Raw genomic sequence first — 19,962 nt, 5'->3', positions numbered from 1 at the left:
CTGGGCGCAGTGGCTCACGGCTGTAATCCCAGTACCTTGGGAGGCTGAGGTGGGCAGATCACCTGAGGTCAGGAGTTCAAGACCAGCCTGACCAACATGGAGAAACCCCGTCTCTACTAAAAATACAAAATTAGCTGGGCGTGGTGGCGCATGCTTGTAATCCCAGCTACTCGGGAGGCTGAGGCAGGAGAATCACTTGAACTTGGGAGGCGGAGATTGCGGTGAGCCGAGATCGTGCCATTGCACTCCAGCCTGGGCAACAAGAGCAAAACTCCATCTCAAAAGAAAAAAAAAAAGATTTACAAAGGCATAACAGAGCAGGAAAACGTGGCTTCTATATATTTCTACTCCACCTCAGATTCCTCAGCTATGGCCTCCCTCTTCTATTTGAGATGTCAAGCATCTATTCAGCCACCCAAGCAAGAGACTTGGAAATCATTCCAAAGCCTTCTTTCTTTTCCATGTCCTACACATCTGGTTATTAACAAAGTCTTGCTGATTCTACCTCCTTATAATCCCTTCTAACTGTCCTGTTTTCTCTTTCACAGCAGCGGTTCAAATATTATCTTTGACCTGACAAGAGTCTCAAGACTGTTTCTACCTTTATCCTGTTTGGTCTCCCTCACACCCGTGCTCCACAACCACTAGAATGTTCTTATTTAAACAAATTTTTTAGTTTGAAATAATTATAGATTCACAGGAAGTTGCAAAGATAGTAGAGAGAGGTCCTGTGTACCCTTCGCCCAGTTTCTCCAATGGTGCTATCTCTTAAATAATTATAATACAACGTCAAAGCCAGGAAAGTGACATTGGTACAATGTAAGTGTGTAGTTCTATGTTGTATGGATTTGTGTAACCACCACCGCAATCAAGATACAGAACAAACCCATAACCACGAAGATTTTCATTGTGCCAACCCTTTACAGTCACAAACAATGACTTCCAGCACCATCCCTAACTTACGGAAACCACTAATCTATTGTCCATCTACAATTTTTTCATTTTGAGGACATCATATAAGTGGAATTATATAGTATACGACCTTTTGAAACTGGCATTGGCCGGGCGTGGTGGCTCACACCTGTAATCGCAGCACTTTGGGAGGCTGAGGCAGGCGGATCACCTGAGGTTGGGAGTTTGAGACCAGCCCGATCGACATGGAGAAACCCTGTCTCTACTAAAACTACAAAATTAGCTGGGTGTGGTGGCACATGCCTGTAATCCCAGCTACTCGGGAGGCTGAGGCAGGAGAATCACTTGAACCCAGGAGGCGGAGGTTGCAATGAGCCAAGATTGCACCATTGGACTCCAGCTTGGGCAACAAAAGTGAAATTCCATCTTAAAAAAAAAAAAAGAACCTGGCATTTTCACTCAGCATGTGCCCTTAAGATCCATCCATGTTGTTGCATGTATCAATAGTTCATTCTGTTTTTTTTACTGAGTAGTATTCCATGGCATGGATGTACCACAGTTTAATCATTCACCCACTGAAGCATATCTGGGTTGCTTCCAGTTTGGGGTTATAATGCTGTCTTGTGAATATGTTCCTGCATGAAAATAAGTCTTCAATATAAATGCCCAAGAGTGTAAGTGCTGAGTTGTATAAGTCTATTTTTAGTTTTGAAAGAAAATGACAAATTATTTTCCAGAATGGCAGTACCATTTTACATTCCTGCCAGCATTTATGAGTGATCCAGCTTCTCTGCATCCTCTCCGGGATATGGTGTTATCACTATTATTCACCTTTGCCGTTTTGGTAAGTATGTAGTGATATTTCATTGTGGTTTTAATTTGTATTTTTCTAATGGCTGCTATGTTGAACATCTTTTCATGTCTTTGCCATATGTATATCTTCTTCAGTGAAATGTCTGTGCATGTCTTTTGCCAATTTTCTAATTCAATTGTTTTTGTTATGTTCAGTTTTGAGAGTTCTTTATATATTTTAGATACTAGTATAGATATGTGGTACTTGTTCAACTATGGATGTCCAGTTGATCTAACACCATTTATATAAAAAACAAACAACAACAACAACAACAAAAAACTATCCTTCCTCCAATGAAGTGCTTTTGCAGCTTTGTCAAAAATCAGTTTGCTGGCCAGGCATGATGGCTCACACCTGTAATCCCAGTTGAGGCTGAGGCAGAATTGCTTGAGCCTGGGAGGCAGAGGTTGCAGTGAGCGGAGATCGTGCCACTGTGCTCCAGCCTGGGCAATAGAGCGAGACTCTGTCTCAAAAAAAAAAAAAAAAGCAAAAAAAAGCAGTACTCATATGGGACTATTTCTGGATGCCCTGTTGTATTCCATTGATCTGTGTGTCAATACCTCTGCCTATAATCTTTTTTTTTTTTTTTTTTAAGACAGGGTCTCACTCTGACACCCAGACTACAGTGCAGTGGAGTGATCTCAGCTCACTGCAACCTCTACCCACCGGGCTCAAGTGATCCTCTCACCTCAGCCTCCTGAGGAGCTGGGACCACAGGTAATACACCACCACACCTGGCTATACATATTTTTTGTATTTTTAGTAGAGATGGGGTCTCTCCATGTTGCCCAGGCTGGTCTCGAATTCCTGAGCTCAAGGGATCCACCCACCTTGGCCTCCCAAAGTGCTGGGATTACAAGCGTGAGCCACCATGCCTGGCCTACAATCTTAATTACTGTAGCTACCTAGTAAGTCTTACAATCAGGTTCAGCAATTGCTTTCAACTTATTCTTCCTTTTCAAAAATCATTTTAGCTAGTTTAATTCCTTTGTCTTTCCACATAAACATTAGAGTCATCTTGTCTATATTTACAAAGAATCTTGCTGGGATTTAGATAGGAATTGCATCACACCTGTGTTATCAATTTGGGGAGAACTGACATCTTTACTATGTTGAGTTTTCTAATCCATGAACATCTGTATCTCCTCATTTATTTAGATCTTTGATTTCTTTCATCAGCATTTTGTGACTTTCAGCATACAGACTTTGAACACCTTTTGTTAAATTTTTAACTATTTCATTTTCTTTGGAAGGACTGTAAATGGTCTTGTACTTTGTTTCAGTTCTACATATTCATTGTTAGTATATATAGAAAGGTAATCAATTTTTATATATTTATCTTGTATCCTGCAACCTTAACAAATTCACTTATTAGTTCCAGGAGTTTTGTTGTAGATTCCTTGTGATTTTCTACATAGACTGACTATATACCACCTGCAATTACAGTTTTATTTCTTCCTTACTGATGTCTAGGTCTTCTATTTCATTTTCTTGCCTTACTGGTCTGGCTAAAACTTCTAGTACTATGTTGAAGAGCAGTGGAAAGAGTAGACATTCTAGCCTTCTTCCTGATTTTAGAAGAAAAACATCTTTCACCATTAAGTACAGTTGATCCTTGAACACAAGTTTGAGCTACACAGGTCCACTTATGCAGAAATTTTTTTCAACCAAACACTGACAGAAAACACAGAATTCACATGATGCCAAACCCACGTATATAGGGGGCCAACTTTTCATATACACAGGTTCTGCAGGGCCTACCTACTGTGGGACTTGATTATGAGTGAATTTTAGTATATGTGGGGGTCCTGGAACCAATCCCCCATGTATGGCAAGGAATGACTCTATGTTAGCTGTAGGTTCTTTGTAGATATTCTTTATCTTGAGGAAGTTCCCCTCTGTTCTTAGTTTCCTGATAGTTCTTATCATGAATGAGTGTTGAATTTTGTCAAATGCTTTTTCTGCATCCATTGATATAATCACATGATTTTTCTTCTTTAGCCTGTTTATTTAGTGGATTATATTTATAGATTTTTCAAAGATTGAACAAGTCTTAAAACAATGGAATAAATCCTACTTGGCCTTGGCCAGGGCATGTAATTCATTCTATATATAGCTGAATTCCCCTGGCTGATATTTCATTAAGAATTTTTGCATCCATATTGTCTTAGTCAATTTGGGCTGCTATAACAAAGTACCACAGACTAGGAGGCTTATAAACAACAGAAATTGATTTCTTACAATTGTGGAGGCTGGGAAGTCTAAGATCAAGGTATTGGCAGAGACATTTGGTGAGAACCTGCTTCCTGGTTTGCAGATGGCTGTCTTCTCATTGTATCCTCATATAGTGGAGAGTAGAAAGAGCTATCTGGGGTTCCTTTTATAAGGGCACTAATCTCATTCATGAAGGTTCCATACTTATGACCTAATTACCTCCCAAAGGCCCCATCTCCTAATAGCATCACATTGGGGGTTAGGATTTCAACATATGAATTGCGGGGGACAGGAACGCTCAATCCATAACATATATTGATGAAGGATACTGGTCTGAAGTGTTGTTTTTATGTACTCCCTTTTCTTTTTAAGAGATGAGATGGCCAGGCGCAGTGGCTCACGCCTGCAATCCCAGCACTTTGGGAGGCCGAGGCAGGCGGATCATGAGGTCGGGAGATCGAGACCATCCTGGCTAACACGGTAAAACCCCGTCTCTACTAAAAATACAAAAAATTAGCCAGGCGTGGTGGCGGGTGCCTGTAGTCCCAGCTACTCAGGAGGCTGAGGCAGGAGAATGGTGTGAACCTGGGAGGTGGAGCTTGCAGTGAGCCGAGATCATTCCATTGCACTCCAGCCAGCAAGACTCCGTCTCAAAAAAAAAAAAAAAAAAAAAGAGATCTTACTCTGTTACCCAGGCTGGAGTGCAATGGAGTGATCACAGCCCACTGCAGCCTCAAACTCCTGGATACAAGCAATCCTCTGGCCTCAGCCTGTGAAACAGCTGGGACTACAGGTATGCACCATGCTCAGCAATATTAAATAATTTTTTTTTTTTTAGTGATGGAGTCTCACTATGTTGCCCAGGCTGGTCTCAAACCCCTGGCCTCAAGTATCTTCCCGCTTGGGCCTCCCTAGGTATTGAGATTACAGACGTGAGCCACCATGCCTGGCCCAGGTATCTTTTTTGATATAATGATTTATTTCCCTTTGAATGTATAACCAGTAGTGCGATTGCTAGATCGAATGGTAGTTCATTTTTTAGTTCTTTGGGAAAACTTTGTATTATTTTCTATAAAGGTTGTACTAATTTACATTCCTACCAACAGTATAGAAACATCCCCTTTTCTCTGCATTCTTGCCAACATCTGTTGGTTTTAGACTTGGTTCACTGCATCCTCCACCACCCAGGTTCATGCGATTCTCATGCCTCAGCCCCACTCCCCTTCTCGCCACCCTCCACCCCCTCGAGAAGCTAGGATTACAAGTGTGTGCCGCCATGCCCAGCTAATTTATTGTGTTTTTAGTAGAGACGGGTTTCGTCATGTTGGCCAGGCTGGTCTCAAACTCCTGGCCTCATGTGATCTGCCCGCCTCAGCCTCCCAAAGTGCTTGGATTACAGGCATGAGCCACTGCACCCAGCTCATTGTGTTTTAAAAGCCTTTCTCTGATAGCTAGTGATGCTGAGTATTTTTTCATATATTTGTTGGCCACTTGTATGTCTTCTTTTGTAAAATGTCTGTTCTTGTCCTTTGCCTACTTTTTAATGGGGTTATTCGCTTTTTTCTTGTTGAGTTCCTTGTAGATTCTGAATATTAGCCCTTTGTCCAATGCATAGCTTGCAAATATTTTTCCCATTCTGTAGGCTATTTACTCTGTTGATTGTTTCTTTTGATATGCAAAAGTCAAACATGTTTATAACTGTTTATCAAAGCATTTTTATGGTGGTTGTTGTGAAATCCTTGTCAGATAATCAAACTTCTATCATCTCTATGTTCATTTTCTTTTCTTGAGGTCTGAATTTGATATCTTCCTGGTCCTAGGTATGATGAGAAATTTTCCACTGAAAACGACATTTTGGGTATTATTTTAAAAGACTCTGGATCTTACTTAAACCTTGTGTATCAGTAGGCCTTTTCTGACCCTACTATGGTGGGTGAAGGGGGATACTGTGTCATTATTGACAGGTGAAAGTGGAAGTCCTGGCTCCCCACTTGACCTTGACCCTCCCTAGCAGGAGCAGGTAGGGGCACCTCATTACAGCCTGGGTAAGTATGGAAGTCTAGGTTCATTTGGCCTTTGCTGGGAGGGCTGGAGGTAGACCAGTTTTCCTGTGGTATTTGGGTGGAGTACAGAGATTATTATTTTAAAATCTTTGTGTTGTTAGGTTGTTCCTTTCTGGTCCTTTGGCCAGAGAAAGTAGGTTTTGTGGGAGGCTTATACTGGTCTGCAGCTGTTGACATTTATGGGCTGCCAGTTTGTCCCACACCCAGTCTGGAATATGTGAGGCAAAAAAAAAATTCAGGGAACTCACCACTGCACCACTGTGTCATTCCTTGGGCCCCAAGATTTCTACTTTCTAGTGTCTTGTGCTTGTTTTATGAATAATGTCCTGGGCTTTTAGTTGTACTTAGCATGAGGACTAAGGAAAAGTACATCTGATCAACTCTATCTTCCCAGAAACAGAGAAATGTTCTTTTGAACACACTAATTTGACTATGGCACTGTGTAGCTTAAAATACTTCAGTGTCTCCAACTACCTACAGGTTCAAATCCCAAAACAAAAAAATCACGGGAGAGAGACTGTTAGATACACCTCTATGTTCCCAAAGCCCCGTATGGTTCTTTCTTTTTGTATGTGAGACAGGGTCTCCTGTCACCCAGGCTGGAGTGCAGTGGCACAATCACAGCTCACTGCAGCCTCAACCTCCCAGGGTCAAGCAATCCTCCCACCTCAGCCCTACAAGTAGCTGGGACTAGAGGCACATGCCACCATGCCCAGCTAATTTTTTTTTTTTTTTTTTTCCTGAGATGGAGTTTCACTCTTGTTGCCCAGGCTGGAGTGCAATGGCACGATCTCAGCTCACCACAATCTCCGCCTCCTGAGTTCAAGCGATTCTTCTGCCTCAGCCTCCCGAGTAGCTAGGATTACAGGCATGCGCCACCATGCCTGGCTAATTTTGTATTTTTGGTAGAAAGGGGGTTTCTCCATGTTGGTCAGGCTGGTCTCAAACTCCCGACCTCAGGAAATCCACTCGCCTTGGCCTCCCAAAGTGCTGGGATTACAGGCATGAGCCACTGCACCTGGCCTGTTTTTTTTTTCCTTTTTTTCTTTTTTTTTTTTTGAGACAGGGTCTCACTCTGTCACCCAGGCTGGAGTACAGTAACATGATCAGGGCTCACTGCAGTCTTGACCTCCCAGACTCAATCAATTCTCCCATCTCAGCCCCCCAAGTAGCTGGGACTACACGTGTACACAACCATGCCTAATTTTTTAGATTTTTAGTAGAGGCGGAGTTTCTCCATGGTGCCCAGGCTGGTCTTGAACTCCTGGACTCACGTGATCTATTCGCCTCGGCCCCACAAAGTACTGCGATCACAGGCATGAGGCACAGCGCCCGACATTTTTTCTAGTGATGGAGTCTTGCCATGTTGCCCAGGCTGGTCTTGAATTCCTGAGCTTAAGTGATCTGCCTGCCTTGGCCTCCCAAAGTGCTGGGATTACAGGTATTTATAAGTAGTAGTCACTCTAAATGTTTGATAATTGCAGAATTGGGGCTTAAGTTAATGTGTTCCCAGTATCAGTATGCATTTTGTTGAATGTTACATTTTCTTAAAGACTACTGCATAGCCAAAGGTACCCAATGTGCCTGAACAGACATATCTGCTCTGTGTCAAGTGCTGAGAGAATTGTTATAGCTAGAACTACACTTACCTTCCACAGGTAGCCGCCGTCGCATGGCCAAGCGTTCCATTTTCCTCTGTGTCTCTGCCAGACTAAAAAGAACTCCATATACATATTGACGAGCTGACCGGAATAAGAGAGCAGCTGGAGGCAGCTCCATGTTACACTCATCCTCAATACATACGGGAATCTTAATTTCACCCTAACAAGAGAACATTCCAGGGAAAAGGAAAAAGTGAGTTACCTCAAGGTTTAGAACTGAGCTGAGAAGAACCAATAATAAACTGTAACCTCTGTGGCCTATCCACTAAATTTTTTATTTGTATTTAGACAGAGTTTCATACTAAAAAGAAGCTGTAACAAGCTTAGCTGATTGCAGCTAACTTATAAGCTATATTTCATTTTTAAAGTTTCAACGGACCGGCACGGTGGCTCAAGCCTGTAATCCCAGCACTTTGAGAGGCTGAGGTGGGCGGATCACCTGAGGTCAGGAGTTCAAGACCAGGTGAAATCCCGTTTCTACTACAAATACAAAAAGTTAGTCAGGCATGGTGGCGGGCACCTGTAGTCCCAGCTACTCAGGAGGCTGAGGCAGGAGAATCGCTTGAACCTGGGAGGCAGAGGTTGCAGTGAGCCAATATCGTGCCACTGCACTCTGGCTTGGGCAACAGAGCGAGACTCTGTCTCAAAAAATAAAATAAAATAAAGTCTCAACAATGACTCTAGCTAACGAATGGGGAAAGTCCACGTTAGGCATTTTGCTGGAGGATGGATATGTAAAAGACCGGAGGAGGGGAACAGCTTTGCAGAAGTAGAAAAAGAAATAAGGAAAAGGGCATAAAGCCTCTTGGACTGTGTTCATCCCTAGAACCAGATTCCACCAACTTGGTGCATTATCTACTTCAAAATCTCACAATTACACTTATCTATCAGGGGCCTCATTTACCACACAGTCCCAACTCCTGCTAGTCTGGCCTCACCTAAGGCCTTAGTGTGATGAGGGGCCCACTGCATATGGCCTTCTTTTTCTAACTTCATATACCAATGATCAGAATGTTCTCTGGTAACATACAGTCCTAGGAAGTAGGAAGTACAGTGTTAAGAGCAGGGAGGTAGGTGCTGATGTGCTGCCTCACCTTAGTGAGGACATGGTAGATATATGGGTACATGAGACCCCTCCGGTGTCTGTGTTCAGCAACTCGCAAGACTTCTGGAGCTACTGGAGGTAAGGGTGGAATGGTGATATCCATGTGGTTCCTCGTAGACATAGACAGCAGAGATGGGATGTGGGGCTCACCATCACCTAGGCTCGCTTCTGAAACTCCAGTATCAACAGGCTGTGCCCAGGACCCTCTGTCACGATTGGGATTTCCCCACTCAGGCTGGTGCTGAAATGCTTCTGTGATATGACTACAAAATTTAGAAAGACAGTGTCAAACAAAAAAAGGGAGATTGATAAAGATATTCCTACTTAAGATGCCTGTTCTGGACCCAAGGGGTCTCACAAACCCTTTGGAGGCCAGGACACTGGGTTAGCACTGGACTGGTACTTTTCCTCTCAATGGCCATTACTGACTTCCTAGCTTCTTTCATCTGACACCAACCAAAGTGATCAAAAGTCATGGTAATCACTCTGGACCCTTTATACCTTGTAAGAGGCCATGTTTAGAGTTTGCTTATGTTTTAAGAAAATAATCACAATTACAACCTCAAAGCAGCTCTGTTTCCCAGGAATAATCTGCTTAGAGGAATAATCTGCCAACAAATGGGCTAGCACAAATCCCACTGTTTTAATCCTCAGAACCCTGTCTTAGTTACTAAGCAATGTAATTGCTTACTCAACGATTCCACTATTTCCACTCTATAAATGCTTTTCTTTTTTTGACATTTAATCTACCCTCCTCACAAATTAAGAAATGACAGCCACAATACCCATACGAAGGCTTCCTTAACTAGCTACTATGCTGCCTTTTACCTTAGTTGCCTGGGTGTTTGAAAATTATCATCTGCACAGGGCCAAATAAGCATGAAGTGGGCAAGCATAGAAAACGTTTTCCTGCTTTGCTTTCCTAAGAGCAAAACACTACAGAGGAAAGCCAGGAATTACACTTCCCCACACCCTCCACCCATCTAACAAGCAAAATAACATAGATGCCTCAGAAATCTATTTCCTTAGGTGTCTACAGAGATACTTACTCAGAGCTAGCTCCATTTGGCTCATCACCATCAGAGGAAGAGGAGTGGGAAGAGTCTGGTCCCAAAGGAGGTGAGGCTTTAGAAGGCAGGTAATTGGGAAACTGGGACGCAGAAGAGTCATAGGAGACAGCCCAATTGGCAAAGGGGTTGGTCTGCAGCATGGGATCCTCAGAAAAAGCATGGGATTCCCCCAAAGCATGGGAGGAGAAGAGAAGAGATGAGCTGGGTCCCACTGGGAATGGTGGTGGATATTTCACTTTCTGGGGCACTTGGTGAGAAAACTAAACGATAAAACAGACAGAAAAGCTATTTAACATTTTATAAGGCTCCAAGATGGCTCCCTCAGAAGTTGTGACACAGTGGATGATGCCAGTAGTGGAGACTGTTGAGATACAAAGTACCTACTTAATAATGAGAAATGATTCTAACAGTGATGTATGAACAGAATCCTCCACAGGCAGGACAATGAACAGTTGAAGTCTCCTAGAACTATTCTCTGATATTAGCTAATTTATTTTCACAATGACTAGTGGTTACTGATTTGGATGCTTTTTTTGCATAGCGTTCCAGCCGTAAGTTGAGAAGGTAATGTAGTATATATAGCCTTGACAGTGTAGTAACTCTGAATCACCCTAACTCCTCAGATTATAAAAATCAGGAAGCAACCTGAGTCTAATGCTATCAAATGGTCTCAGGTTTCTCAAAGGATGCTTACCATTGGCTTTCCAGGAGAAATGGTGCCCACTTGATTTTGTGGAAGGGGATTTCCAAGCCTATTATTCCGAAAACCTGAAGCCAAGAGAAAGAGCTATACTTCAGTCAATCCTAATAATTTTACCGTGTTATATTCTGCTCACCCCATATCACCTGAAAAAGTGTTATTAATAAATAAGTTACAATTTATTGAACAGCTACTATGTGCCATGCTGGGAACCTTACATAAATTATTTCATCTGATAAGAATCTTATAAAGTAGGTATCATGAGCCACATTTCATACAAATGTGACTTGCCAAGGTTCACTTGCTGGTAATTAGCAGAAGCGGAATTCCAACTCAGGCCAGACCCCAAAGACAGGGCTATTTTACATGTACCAGGCCAGAATGGGGGTTGGCATCAGAAGAAGCCCAAGCTAAGGAAATGGCATTGCACCCCATCTGTAAATTTGAGAAAGCAGGGCTTTTTTTTGAGGTGGAATTTCACTCTTGTTGTCCATGCTGGAGTGCAATGGCACGATCTCGGCTCACTGCAACCTCCGCCTCCCGGGTTCAAGCGATTCTCCTGTCTCAGCTTCCTGAGTAGGTAGGATTACAGGCGCCTGCCATGATACCCAGTTAATTTTTTGTATTTTTCATAGAGATGGGATTTCACCATGTTGGCCAGGCTGGTTGTGAACTCCTGACCTCAGGTGATCCACCTGCCTCGGCTTCCCAAAATGCTGGGATTACAGGCGTGAGCCACTGCACCTGGCCAGGGCCCTTCTTATGTTACGTCTCTTACGACATAGAAATCAAAAGGAGAAAGCCTACCAAAAAGGGATGACGAATGACTTGGAGGAGAATACAACACGAACGAGTGATTCAACTCTGGTCCTGGAGTTCGTGAGGGACCAATTCAGTTTCCCCTATGAACAGAGCAGCTTCAGGTCAGATGGAAGCCTTACCTAGAAAGGAGGGACCCACTGGCAGTGAAGAGAGTTTGGTTGTGACGGAATAGTACTCAACTGCTTTCTTGAATCGCTCTATTTTATCTTCTGTCCTGGACTGGATGTTGGAACATCAGATTTTCAGAAGAAAAAACAACATAAGAGTGTTTTTTTAATACAATTTATAATTTGGGAATCAAAATAATTATCAGAAATCAAATATTTAAAGAAACCTAAGACAGCAAATTTTCACTTTGCAGAAAGATTAGGCAGGGAGAAAGCATTATGAAACATAAAATATGGAATACTTAAAGCTTACTTATATTTTGTGCTATTCTAAAATGATTACACGATCATTACAAAAAAATACAATGGGATAAGGGGGAAAAAATCACATAGTACCACCATCCAAATATATTTTGGTGTCTTTCCTTACAGTACGTTTTATTATTTTACTACTATTATTATTATTATTATTATTATTTGAGACTGAGTCTGTCGCTCAGTTCAGTGGTGCGATCTTGGCTCACTACAACCTCCACCTCCTGGGTTCAAGCAATTCTCCTGCCTCACCCTCCCGAGTAGCTGGGATTACAGGTGTGTGCCACCACGCCCAGCTAACTTTTGTATTTTTAGTAGAGGCAAGGTTTCACCATGATGGCCAGGCTGGTCTCGAACTCCTGACCTCAGGTGATCCACCCGCCTCGGCCTCCCAAAGTGCTGGGATTACAGGCGTATGCCACCGTGCCCAGCCAATTTTTTTATTTTTGCTCAGGCTGGTTTCAAACTCCTAGCCTCAAACAATCCTCCCGCCTCAGCTTCCCAAAGTGCTGGGATAATAGGCATGAACCACTGTGCCTGGCTTACAGTATTATTTTATATACTTTGTTTTGTTGATGTAGAGCTGGTCTATTTTAATATACATATTTTTCTATAGTTGACAGTATGCTTTATGTACAATTTTGTATCTGCTTTTATTATAATACTCTAATGTAAGTAATTTTGAATGGCTGCATATTTTGTCATTATGAATGTGTCATAAATTATGTAACCTCTTCCCTAATAAACAACACTTAGGTAATTTTTCACATTTGGCTTTTAAAAGTTATACAGCAAAGAGTATATATTGTCTATATAAATTTTTTTCTGGATTTCAGATTATGCTCTTAAGAAAATATCCTAAAAATGAAATTATTGGTTCAAAAGGTATGAACATTAAAACCAAAGGCACTTAAACATACATAAAACCACAATATGACACCACTACATATCCACCAAAATGGCTAAAATAAAAGACTATCAATATCAAGCACTGGCAAGGATATGAAGTAACTGAACTCCAGTACATTGATGGTGGGAGTGTACATTGGTACAGTTTGGAAAACAATTTGGCAGTTTCTTATAAAATTAAATTACACTTTCCATATGATACAGCAATCCCACTTCTTCTAAGTATTTACCCAAGAGAAATGAGTACATATATCCACCGAAAGACATGAACAAGAATGTTAACAACTACTTTATTCATAATAGCCCCAAACTGGAAACAACTCAAATATATATCAATGGAAGAATAAACAAATTGTGGTATATTCATACAATGGATTACTATACAGTAATAAAAAAGAACAAAGTATTGATATACACGATAATATGTATAAGTCTCAAAGATATTATACTGAGTGAAGAAGGGAGACATAAAAGAGTACACATAAACTGGGCCCGGTGGCTCACACCTGTAATCCCAGCATTTTGGGAGACTGAGGCAGGCAGATCACTTCTGCTCAGCAATTCAGACCAGCCTGAGTAACACGGTAAAATCCCGTCTCTGCAAAAAATACAAAAATTAGCTGGGTGTGGTGGCGTGTGCCTGCAGTCCCAGGCACTCAGGGGGCTAAAATGGGAGGATCGCTTGAGTCTGGGAGGTCAAGGCTGCAGTGAGCCGAAATTGTGCCACTGCACTCCAGCCTGGGCAACAGAGTGAGACCCTGCCTCAAAAAAAAAAAAAAAAAAAAAAAAAAAAGGAGTACATATGAAGTTCAGGTAAAGGAGGGCCAGGCGCAGTGGCTCACACCTGTAATCTTGGCACTTTGGGAGGCCAAGGTGGGGCTCACCTGAGGCCAGGAGTTCGAGACCAGCCCGGCCAACATGGTGAAACCCTGTCTCTACTAAAAATACAAAAATTAGCTGGGCGTAGTGGCGCAGGCCTGTAGTCCCAGCTACTCGGGAGGCTGAGGCAAAAGAATCACTTGAACTCAGGACGTTGCAGTCAGCTGAGATCATGCCACTGCACTCCAGCCTAGGCAACAGAGCGAGACTGTCTCAACAAACAAAAAGTTCAGGTAAAGGCAAAACTAATCTATGGCAACAGAAGTAAAAATCAATGTTTATCTCTGGAGGGAAAGGGCTAAGAAGGGGCTTTTTCATTTATCAAGCCTTTTCCAAAGTTATTTAAAAGTCTCCTTGAATATAATTTTAAGAACATCATAATATTTCATCAAATTTCAGAATGGAAGATACTAAAGTCATTTTCAGTTTCTAATTATACATAACACTCTCACATAGGCATATTTTTATGTAGATCTTCTGGGTTATTTCATAGGGCAAATTTTTAGAAGTGTAGTTACTAGGTCAAAGGGTGTGATCATTTTCACAAACTCTTGACACATGATACTAAATCTCTTTCCAAAACAGATTTCTCTAGTTATACTACCATCATCATCAACGTATGAGAGTGTCCCACCATACAGCCCTAGTGTTGAGTATTCTCTACAAGTAAAAAACTGTAAAACATGTATAATGTTATCTCTCATAGATTGTGATTTTTTTTTGCTTTTATTTATTTATTTGAGACAGAGTCTCGCTCTGTGCCCAGGCTGGAGTGCAGTGGTGCAATCTCGGCTCACTGCAAGCTCCGCCTCCCGGGTTCACACGCCATTCTCCTGCCTCAGCCTCCCAAGTAGCTGGGACTATGTGCCCGCCACCACGCCTGGCTAATTTTTTTTTGTATTTTTAGTAGAGACGGGGTTTCACTGTGTTAGCCAGGACGGTCTCAATCTCCTGACCTCGAGATCCTCTCGTCTCGGTCTCCCAAAGTGCTAGGATTACACGCATGAGCCACCTCGCCCAGCCCCTGCTTTTATTTTTAAAATTATTTATTTATATTTTGAGACAGGGTCTCCTCTGTTGCCCAGGCTGGAGTACAGTGGTGTGATCATAGCTCACTGCAGCCTTGAACTCCTGGGCTCAAGTGATCTTCTAACCTCAGCCTCCTGAGTAGCTGGACTACAGGTGTGTGCCACCACACCTGGCTAGATTGTGATTGTTAACACTCCAGGATCTATACAGCATTCTAGGCCTCTTTATTTGCAGCATGCATGTACATAAACACAAGAGTTGAGGTCTTCAGGTCCTCCAGCCTAACTTAAAAACCAAATGGCTCTCCTTTTTCCAAAAAGCTGAATTTTATATAACTATTTGAAAGAAGGGTTCCCGGCCAGGCACGGTGGCTCATACCCGTATTCCCAGCACTTTGGGAGGCCGAGGCAGGCGGATCACTTGAGATAAGGAATTCGAGACAAGCCCTGGCCAACATGGTGAAATCCCGTCTCTACTAAAAATACAAAAAAATTAGCCAGGTATGGTGGCATGCACCTATAGTCCCAGCTACTTAGGAGACTGAGGCATGAAAACTCCTTGAACCCAGATAGCGGAGGTTGCAGTGAGCTGAGATCACACCACTGCACTCCAGCCTGGGCGACAGAACGAGATTCGGTCTCAAGAAAATAAAAAAAAGAAAGGGTTCTGGGGGTGGGAGTGAGAGATGCCAAGTCTAAAGAATGTTTGCAAATCACTGACTCGGAGAATGATATCTATGTGGTTGAATAACATTCCATTGTATGAATGTTCCATTATTTATTTATTATTAATATTCTATTATTTATTTATTATCCCCTATTATGTTTAATAACACATAATTGAAAACAATCTTCTAAAAAACACAAACCATACTTAGAGTCCCCCTCAATATCTCTACCTCTGCATCCACTCCCCTCTCCAGAGGTGAATAATGTTACCAATTTGGTAGATGTTCTTTCATAAATGTTATGTGTTTATATACACATATATATGGACACCAATATGGCTTTGCTTCTTCCGTAAGTGAAACTGTATCATCATATTTTTCATCTTGCTTTTTGCACTTAATAACATGTCTTATATACTACTCAATGTCAATACATAAAGATCTGTGACCTTATCCCCCGAAATACTGAATTACATGTACTTCCCTTAATGTACCACTATGCCCTGTGCCCTGACAGGCAAACACTTACTCTTCCTTCAAGGGGTATCACTGCCATGAAGCCTTTCCAGACTATCCTCTCCTCCTCTGTGTTTTCTCCTTACTATACTTACTTATTTGCTTCTGACTCCCCATTTAACTTCAAGTTCTGTGAGGATATAGAATAGTTTCCTCACATTTATATCCTAGTGCCTACCACAGGGCCTTGCACATAAGATAACTTTTTCAGTATTTGCTCTACGATGATATGTAATCAAGCCCTACTCTTTTTTTTTTTTTTTTTTTTGAGACAGAGTTTCACTCTTGTCACCCAGGTTGGAGTGCAATGGCATGATCTCGGCTCACTGCAACCTTTGCCTCCTGAGTTCACGCAATTCTTCTGCCTCAGCCTCCCAAGTAGCTGGGATTACAGGCACACGCCACCACGCCTGGCTAATTTTTGTGTTTTTTAGTAGAGATGGGGTTTCACCATGTTGGCCAGGCTGGTCTCGAACTCCTGACCTCAGGTGATCCTCCTGCATTGGCCTCCCAAAGTGCTGGGATTACAGGCGTGAGCCACTACACCCGGCAAGTCCTACACTTTCTTTTAGAGATCCACAGAGGCACAAGTGGCAACGCAGAACCCCTCACCTTGACATTATTACCTAACAGTTCTTATACGTTTGTTTAGGAGAGCTCTCCTCATAATTCTGTGGCTATCAAAAATGATTTGGTGAAGATTACACAGCAACAATGACAAATGGTTTAAGATACATTATTAAGTGAATAAAAGTTAAATTTCTTTTACACAGAGATAGCTACCTTATCAAAACATACATATAAAGAAGACTAGAGTGGAATTAGGACTGACATCTCTATTTTCCAATTTTTGGGGTCTTTTTAGTTAAAAGGGGGATCCTTATAATTAAGAATAATCATTATCCAAATTCTAAAATTTATGAGGCTGTAAGCTAAAAATATTCACCACTTACATAGCATCCCTACTAACATCTCTCCCTACCAAATCGATCAAGTTCTTTGTGGGTCAGTCCCCTCCTAACCGTCTGATGCAAACAGTTGAAAGGATAATGCAAATCAAAGTAAATGAGGAAATCTGTCATAAGGGTCAGGATTCTCTAACATCAAAGAAAATGATGGAGGACTGCTTACCTCATGCTAGAAGCCACAGACAAATGAGGATCTGGTACAGTTACAACAGCGCAAGAGAGAATTACAAAAGATAATGGCAAGAAAGGCATTTGAAAAGAGAATGATTTGAATAGCAAAAGAATGTAATCCCTTGGGAAAAATAAAGCCTGAGTATACTTAAAAAAAAAAAAGCCCTCTTTATGATTGTGCTAGCAAGTTATATGTGAAGTAACAGATGTTAGATTGTACTATCACAATTTTTCTTTTTTTTTGAGATGGAATCTCACTCTGTCACCCAGGCTGGAGTGCAATGGTGCGACCTTAGCTCGCTGCAACATCTGCCTCTCGGGTTCAAGGGATTCTCCTGACTCAGCCTCCTGAGTAGCTGGGACTAAAGGCACCTGGCTAATTTTTGTATTTTTGGTAGAGATGGGGTTTCACTATGTTGGCCAGGCTAGTGTCAAACTCGTGACCTCAAGTGATCCGCCCACCTTAGCCTCCCAAAGTGCTGGGATTACAGGCATGAACCACCGCACCCTGCCCTATCACAAAATTTTGTTGGAAAAATTATGCCCCCAAACCAAATACTTGATTTTACTCTTTATTCATTTAAAAAAAATTCACAGAGGTTTCAGTGCTGGATAAAATGAAATAAGCACACTTCACCTGTTACCACTAAAGGTAATTCTAAAACCCAGGGATAGCTATTTGAGGACTCTAAAAAATAACTAGTACTAGGCAGATTAGGGAAGAAAACCAGGATTCAAAGTACCACTGAACTAATAATGAGTTCAGCATTGATTTTTCTTCTAGTATTCCCTAGAGTGGTCACAATGTAGCTTAAAATCCACAAGTGTCCATAGATGTGGACAGGGAGAGCTCCAGGAGAAACCAGTTTTGTTCTGGCCTGAGGAGTAAGAGAGGTGACTCCAAAAACTCAGAGAGTGTATAGAAATCCCCCACTTTTCTTCCTTTTCCTTTTTTCTGTTCTCTTATATGCCAGCCAAAAGCAAACTTTTAGTGGCAGCAGTGGCAATAGGAAAATAGCAGGAAACTGAAACTGTGAATGATGGGAACCTTCCTCTCCAATCAGAGGAGCAGTGGTCTCAGGAGGGTAGGGTGAGTCCCCAATGCTTTTTTTCTCTCTGTGTCCTCCTACTGCTTGGCCCTAGCCTTGGGCACAGTCACAAAAAGTGCATAGCGGAGTTGGGCAATTAAAGCCCTGGCTCTAGCTCATGACTGTAATCCCAGCACTTTGGGAGGCCAAGGCCGGCAGATCGCTTGGCCCAGGACTTCGAGACCAGCTTGGCCAACATGGCAACTCCATCTCTACTAAAAATACAAAAATTAGCTAGGCTTGGTGGTGTGTGCCTGTAGTCCCAATGACTCTGGAGGCTGAGGCGGGAGAACTGCCTGCCACCAGGAGTTTTGGCCTGTAGTGTGCTATGACTATAGGATGTCCACACTAAGCTCGGCATCAATATGGTGACCTCCTGGAAGCGAGGGACCACCAGGTTGCCTAAGGAGGGATAAACCAGACCGGGTCGGAAACAGAGCAAGTCAAAACTCCCGTGCTGATCAGTAGTGGGATTGCGTCTGTGAAAAGACACTGCATTCCGCCTGAGCAACACAGCGAGACCCCATCTCTTAAAAATAAAAAGAAACAAAGAAAACCCTGACTTTAGGGCAGAAGAACTGAAAAGGGGGTGGTCCAATAAACCAGAAGTACTGAAGAGATCACAGAGAGGGAGCAGCTCAAGAAGTAACCCTAAAGAAAGGTGTTTATGAACACTTGTGCTCACTCATGAGCTGCACATGCATAGATCTGATGATACTAAACAGCAGCCCACAGACTCTGAGATCTGAATTAAGAGATAGACCATGGCCCAAGTCTCAGACTGGCCACTAGGTGGTATACACACAGGATGGATCCAAATAAGTCCCGACATTGAAACTACAGGTCACAGAAAAACGGTGAAAACTGGTGGCCTAAACCTAAATGTCTCCTAAAAACTAAACTACAGGTTGAATATTCCTGATCTGAAAACCTGAAATCAGAAGTGCTCCAAAATCCAAAACTTTCCAAACACCAACATGATGCTCAAAACAAATGCCCAATGGAGTATTTTGGACTTCAGATTTGGGGATTAGGAATGTTCAACCAGTAAGGACAAGGCAAATATTCCAAAATTTCAAAAATCCAAAATCCAAAACACCTTTGGCCCCAAGCATTTTGGATAAGGGATACTGAACGTGTATCAATACTCCCCATAATACTGAAACAAGAGCAAGAGCCTCAGAAAATAATAATCAAAATGTCCAAGATATGATCCAAAAATACTTGATATGGGCAGAACCAGCAAAAATTTAATGTTTTATTCAAAAAAACAATCAACAGATGCCAGTGCCTAGATGATATTTATGTTGAAATTATCTGACGAAGACTTTAAATAAGCTATTATAAAAATGGTTGAAAGTGGCCGGGCGCGGTGGCCCACGCCTGTAATCCCAGCACCTTGGGAGGCCAAGGCAGGCGGATCATGAGGTCAGGAGATCAAGACCATCCTGGCTAACATGGTGAAACCCCGTCTCTACTAAAAACACAAAAAATTAGCCAGGCATGGTGGCGGGCGCCTGTAGTTCCAGTTACTCAGGAGGCTGAGGCAGGAGAATGGCGTGAACCCAGGAGGCAGAGGTTACAGTGAGCCGAGATCACACCACTGCACTCCATCCTGGGTGACAGAGCGAGACTGTCTCAAAAAAAAAAAAAAAAGATTGAACGTAATCATAATACTTTTGAAACAATGAGGTACAAAGTCTTAGCAGGCCACCGGTGGCTGATGCCTTTGGGAGGCTGAGGCAGGTGGATCACTTGAGGTCAGGAGTTTGAGACCAGCTTGGTCAACATAACACAACCCCGTCTCTACTAAAAACACAAAATAAATAAATAAATAAGTCGGGCATGATGGCACAAACGTGTAGTCCCAGCTACTTGGCAGGCTGAGGCATAAGAATCGCTTGAACCCAGGA

At 42.3% G+C, this 19,962-nt stretch overlaps 1 protein-coding gene across 3 annotated transcripts in view; it reads right to left on the bottom strand.

The window, feature by feature from the left end:
- Positions 1-19,962, bottom strand: part of LOC105493780 (family with sequence similarity 120 member C) — a 124,367-nt gene that overhangs the window by 58,022 nt on the left and 46,383 nt on the right. For all 3 annotated transcript variants that reach the window (XM_071089349.1, XM_071089350.1, XM_071089348.1), the window contains exons 5-9: positions 11,520-11,619; positions 10,573-10,646; positions 9,858-10,138; positions 8,798-9,071; positions 7,692-7,863 (exon numbers count right to left, since the gene is read on the bottom strand). In XM_071089349.1, coding sequence (XP_070945450.1) covers positions 7,692-7,863; positions 8,798-9,071; positions 9,858-10,138; positions 10,573-10,646; positions 11,520-11,619 — 901 coding nt within the window. The remainder of the gene's footprint in view (positions 1-7,691; positions 7,864-8,797; positions 9,072-9,857; positions 10,139-10,572; positions 10,647-11,519; positions 11,620-19,962) is intronic.

The sequence above is a fragment of the Macaca nemestrina genome, chromosome X (genome assembly GCF_043159975.1).
Source record: "Macaca nemestrina isolate mMacNem1 chromosome X, mMacNem.hap1, whole genome shotgun sequence".
Lineage (NCBI taxonomy): Eukaryota > Metazoa > Chordata > Mammalia > Primates > Cercopithecidae > Macaca > Macaca nemestrina.
This window is presented reverse-complemented; position numbering and strand designations above follow the sequence as displayed.